Source organism: Phoca vitulina, unplaced genomic scaffold, assembly GCF_004348235.1.
Source record: "Phoca vitulina isolate PV1807 unplaced genomic scaffold, GSC_HSeal_1.0 scaffold79, whole genome shotgun sequence".
Lineage (NCBI taxonomy): Eukaryota > Metazoa > Chordata > Mammalia > Carnivora > Phocidae > Phoca > Phoca vitulina.
Genome location: NW_022589782.1, coordinates 4004441 through 4009654, shown reverse-complemented (window position 1 = coordinate 4009654; position 5214 = coordinate 4004441). Strand labels below are relative to the sequence as shown.

At 61.8% G+C, this 5214-nt stretch overlaps 1 protein-coding gene across 1 annotated transcript; it reads left to right on the top strand.

The window, feature by feature from the left end:
* The first annotated feature begins 587 nt into the window (after positions 1 to 587).
* On the top strand, positions 588 to 3985 carry ACTB (actin beta). The gene is made up of 6 exons (XM_032394126.1): positions 588 to 687; positions 1424 to 1552; positions 1692 to 1931; positions 2379 to 2817; positions 2904 to 3085; positions 3198 to 3985. Exons 2-6 carry the CDS (start codon positions 1430 to 1432, stop codon positions 3339 to 3341), a joined length of 1128 nt encoding a protein of 375 aa, XP_032250017.1. The 5' UTR covers positions 588 to 687; positions 1424 to 1429; the 3' UTR covers positions 3342 to 3985.
* The last annotated feature ends 1229 nt before the right edge of the window (positions 3986 to 5214 follow it).

The window sequence follows — 5214 nt, the reverse complement described above, 5'->3', positions numbered from 1 at the left end:
CCCCACACCACACCATACCCTTCAGCCCCAGGTGTCTGAGTAGTAATGCCCCTCAGTTAGCAAGCTGAGCACCCCCAGCCAGAGGCCCCTCCATCCCCCCAATCCAGGCTTTCTGGGCAGTGGAGTTAATGTGGACCAATGCTTCCCCTGCAACTGCTCCTTAAGCATGCACCCACAGAAACCGGGGACCCTCGCATCCATGCTGACCCTTGCCCACCGGGGCGCTCACTGCTCATGTGATGCCCACACCCGGAGGGTCCTGGGGTGGAGAACACGAGAGGGGCCGGCTCAGGCATTGCCCAGCGGGGCGGCGGCCCACGGACCCAGCACCCAAGGGCGGCCAACGCCAAAACTCTCTCCCTCCTCCTCTTCCTCAATCTCGCTCTCGCTCTCTCCCAGCCCGGCTCGTTCTCTCTCTCTCTCTCTTTTTTTTTTTTTGCAAAAGGAGGGGAGAGGGGGTAAAAAAATGCTGCACTGTGCTGCGAGGCCGGTGAGTGAGCGGCGCGGGGCCAATCAGCGCGCGCCGTTCCGAAAGTTGCCTTTTATGGCTCGAGCGGCCGCGGCGGCGCCCTATAAAACCCGGCGGCGCGACGCGCAGCCACCGCCGAGACCGCGTCCACCCCGCGAGCACAGGCCCCTCGCCCTCGCCGCTCCGCCGCTGCCACCGCCTGTTTACAGCTCCCCCAGGTAGGTCCCCGGCCCGGGGCGCGCTGCAGCACCGCGCCGCCGCCGCCTCCTCCGGGCGGGCGGGCCCCTCGGCCTCCGGCCTCGCGCCGGGAGAGAGCCGCCGGCTGTACGGGCAGTGGGGCTGGCGCTCCCCTCCTCGCTCGGGCCGGGACTGCGCTCGCACCGCGCGCCCCCAGCGTGCTGCAATCCGGGCCGAGGCGGCCGCGGGTCTTTGTCCGAGCGGGCGGGCTCGCTCGGGCGGCTGGGTGGAGGGGTGGGTGGGTGGGTGGGCGCGGCGGGTCCGCCGGCCGGGTGGGGGCTGGGGACACGGCTCCGCGTGCGCGTGCGCGCTCGGGCCGGGAGCCGCGGCCGGGGCGAGGGCGGTGCGGCCGGCCGGAAGGGGTGGGGTCGCCGCGGCGCGAGGGCGCCTGCGCGCACTTCCTCCCCGCGCCGCCGGCTCCCGCGGGCGTGGCCGCCGCGCGCCAGCCCGGCCGGCGCTTTTTTTGAACGGGACGGGGGCGGAGCCAGCCCCGGGTGGGGAGGGGGCGGGGGCCTGGCTTCCTGCCGCGCGCCGCGGGGCCGCCTCCGATGAGCGTTTGCCTTTTATGGTAATAACGCTGCCGGCCCGGCCGCCTTTGTCCCCAATGTGGGCGTGCGCCGGCGCCCCCTGGCGGCGCGAGGCCGCGGCGCGCCGGAAGTGGGCTGGGCGGGGGCGGCCCCACCCGACCCCCGGCTCAAGGCCCGGCTCGCCCCGCAGTTCGCCATGGATGACGATATCGCTGCGCTCGTGGTCGACAACGGCTCCGGCATGTGCAAAGCCGGCTTCGCAGGCGACGACGCCCCCCGGGCCGTCTTCCCCTCCATCGTGGGGCGCCCCCGGCACCAGGTAGGGCGCCGGTCTGACCTGGGGTGGGCGGGGTAGACGGGGCGTCCCCTCGCGGGGGGAGGGCCTGGCCTTTGGCCTTCGGGGTGGCGGTCCGCGGCCCCGGGCCGGTGCTCAGGGCGCCTCGCCCCTCCCTCCGCAGGGTGTGATGGTGGGCATGGGCCAGAAGGACTCCTACGTGGGCGACGAGGCCCAGAGCAAGCGGGGCATCCTGACCCTCAAGTACCCCATCGAGCACGGTATCGTCACCAACTGGGACGACATGGAGAAGATCTGGCACCACACCTTCTACAACGAGCTGCGCGTGGCCCCCGAGGAGCACCCCGTGCTGCTGACCGAGGCCCCCCTGAACCCCAAGGCCAACCGTGAGAAGATGACCCAGGTCAGTGGCCCCGCTGGCCTTTTTTGGGCGGCCACCCCATCCTTTCTTGCTCTTCTGTGCCACGCCCTGTCTCACGTGTTCTTTCTTCTGCCATTCTCCTAGGACTTTCTTCTCTGACCTGAGTCTCCTTTGGAACTCTGCAGGTTCTATTTGCTTTTCCCCAGACGGAATCTTTCTGGTGTTTGCCTTTCTGATTAGGTGTTTGAGGTTATAAAATGCTGTGGGTTGTAGGTACTAACACTGGCTCGTGTGACCAAGCCGATGAGGCTGGTGTCGAGTGGCCTTGGAGTGTGTATTCAGTAGGTGCACAATAGGTCTGAAGTGAATCCCCCTCCCGGGATCCCTGGCACATTTAGCTGTGTTCCTTGCACTTTTCTGCATGTCCCCAGTCTGGCCTGATCCCCTCTGGTGGTTTCCCCGAGCGTGACCTGGCTCTTCTCCCTACAGATCATGTTCGAGACCTTCAACACCCCGGCCATGTACGTGGCCATCCAGGCCGTGCTGTCCCTGTACGCTTCTGGCCGCACCACTGGCATCGTGATGGACTCCGGGGACGGGGTCACCCACACTGTGCCCATCTACGAGGGGTACGCCCTGCCCCACGCCATCCTGCGTCTGGACCTGGCTGGCCGGGACCTGACGGACTACCTCATGAAGATCCTCACGGAGCGTGGCTACAGCTTCACCACCACCGCCGAGCGGGAAATCGTGCGTGACATCAAGGAGAAGCTGTGTTATGTGGCCCTGGACTTCGAGCAGGAGATGGCCACGGCGGCCTCCTCCTCCTCCCTGGAGAAGAGCTACGAGCTGCCCGACGGGCAGGTCATCACCATCGGCAACGAGCGGTTCCGCTGCCCGGAGGCGCTCTTCCAGCCTTCCTTCCTGGGTAAGTGAGCCCGCCTGCCTTCCCCTGCCGCGGGGGGTCACCCTGTGGCCACTCCCAGAAGTCAAGTCTTGCTTGTTTCCTCTTAGGTATGGAATCCTGTGGCATCCACGAAACTACCTTCAACTCCATCATGAAGTGTGATGTCGACATCCGTAAGGACCTCTACGCCAACACGGTGCTGTCCGGCGGGACCACCATGTACCCCGGCATTGCCGACAGGATGCAGAAGGAGATCACAGCCCTGGCGCCCAGCACAATGAAGATCAAGGTGGGGGGCACTTGGCCGGCCTGGGCGCGTTGGGTGGCTCCTGTGGGCGTGCCCCTCCTTCAGGGCAGCCGGGTCCAGGATCCTCATGCTAACTGTCCCCTTCCTCCCCCAGATCATCGCCCCCCCTGAGCGCAAGTACTCTGTGTGGATCGGAGGCTCCATCCTGGCCTCGCTGTCCACCTTCCAGCAGATGTGGATCAGCAAGCAGGAGTACGACGAGTCCGGCCCCTCCATCGTCCACCGCAAATGCTTCTAGGCGGACTGTTACTTTAGTTGCGTTACACCCTTTCTTGACAAACCTAACTTGCGCAGAAAACGAGATGAGATTGGCATGGCTTTATTTGGTTTTTTAATTGTTTTTTTGTTTTTGGATTTTTTTCTTTTTTTTTTTTTTTGGTTATTTTTTTGGCGCTTGACTCAGGATTTAAAAACTGGAACGGTGAAGGTGACAGCAGTTGGTTGGAGCGAGCATCCCCAAAGTTCTACAATGTGGCCGAGGACTTTGATTGTACATTGTTTTTTTTTTTTTTTTTAAATAGTCATTCCAAATATCGTGAGATGCATTGTTACAGGAAGTCCCTTGCCTTCCCAAAAGCCACTCCATTTCTCCCTGAGGAGAAGGGCCAGTCCTCGCCCGAGTCCACACAGGGGAGGGTGATAGAATTGCTTTTGTGTAAATTATGTAGTCCAAATTTTTTTTAATCTTCGCCTTAATACTTGTTCTTTTTGTTTTATTTTGAATGGTCTGCCATCATGGCCCCCCTTTTTTTGTCCCCTTCAATTTAAGATTTATGAAGGCTTTTGGTCTCCCTGGGAGAGGGGTTGAGGCACGGAGGCAGCCGGGGCTTTCCTGTACACTGACTTGAGACCAGTTCAATAAAGTGCACACCTTAAAGAAAAGGAGATGTGGCTTCTTGGGTGTTGGGGAGAAGGGTTGGGGTAGCAGGGACCAAGCCATTCCTACCTCAAAGGGAAGGGGGTCTGAGGTGTGTCGAGCCCTGACATCGGATAGTCCTAGGGTGGGAGATGGATAGAAGGAAATAAGGGGCCCGGCCCTTTACCTGTCTTATGTCCCCTATTTCTAAGTTCTGAGGTCTGGATGCTTCAGGAAAGTGGGACACCTGGGCTATGTGGAAAGGGGAGTCAGGTGGTCCAGGTGCCATACCTCCTGAGGCACCGGGGCACCTGAACTTGGTGTCCCTTTGGAGTGGGGCTTCCTGATGGGCCTGGGACACAGACCCTGAGGCTGAGGGTGGGGACCCACCTTGACTACTAGCTCACTGGAGTGATGGTTCCCACACAGCCAAAGAAGGCCCTTGCTAGGATTGTGCAGGGCAGCTCCCTGGTGGTGTCCAGGGCCTGGGATGGGGGCATGTCAGATTGGCAGAGAATGTTCCAGTTGGCTCTGGGGGAGGCTTGCCCGGGTTCTGGAATCTTCCTTGTGACGGGTACCTTACTGTGCACTCGGCCCGGTTTTCAAGTGCAGGCTTGGCCTACTCCCAAGGGCCTGCAGGGTCTGGGCTCCTGGGGGGCAGGGTCTACCTGGCACTGGAGGTCAGTTTCTGACTTACAATGCAGTGCTCCAAGGCTGGCCTGCCTACCCTCTGCTAGAAGCTGTGACTGGGGAAAGGAGGAGGACTCCCATGCAGGGGGCCCCTTGCCCTCTATCCAGAGGGAGTAAGGTCCAGAATCCAACGCCAAGTCAGTCCAGATTTGAGGCCTGGAGGGGGCCCGCCCCTCCCTCCATTGACCCAGGGCTCCCTCGAGCACTCAGCTGTGGCCCTTGGGAATGTGGTGGCCCACTGCCTCCCATCTTACTGATGAGCAGAGACCCTCATGTGGGCAGGATGTGCCTTAGAGTCTCACGGAGTTGTGGCAGGTTGGGAGGGACGCAAGTCATTTTACTCAGTGCAAGGTGCTTGTCTCAGTCAGTGGGAAGGAGACTGTTCTAAGGCCTTCCAAAACTAAACAGGAATTTGTGACCGATCCCCCCCTGAGCTCACCTTGGCAGTTCAGTACATAACCCACCCCAGCGGGGGTGTGGTGTGGGCTCCGGAGGCAGTCTTGTTCCCTCGGGGGCCCTGGGCTACCTCTCTGACCTGCACGCAACTGGGCAACTGGCCTGGAGC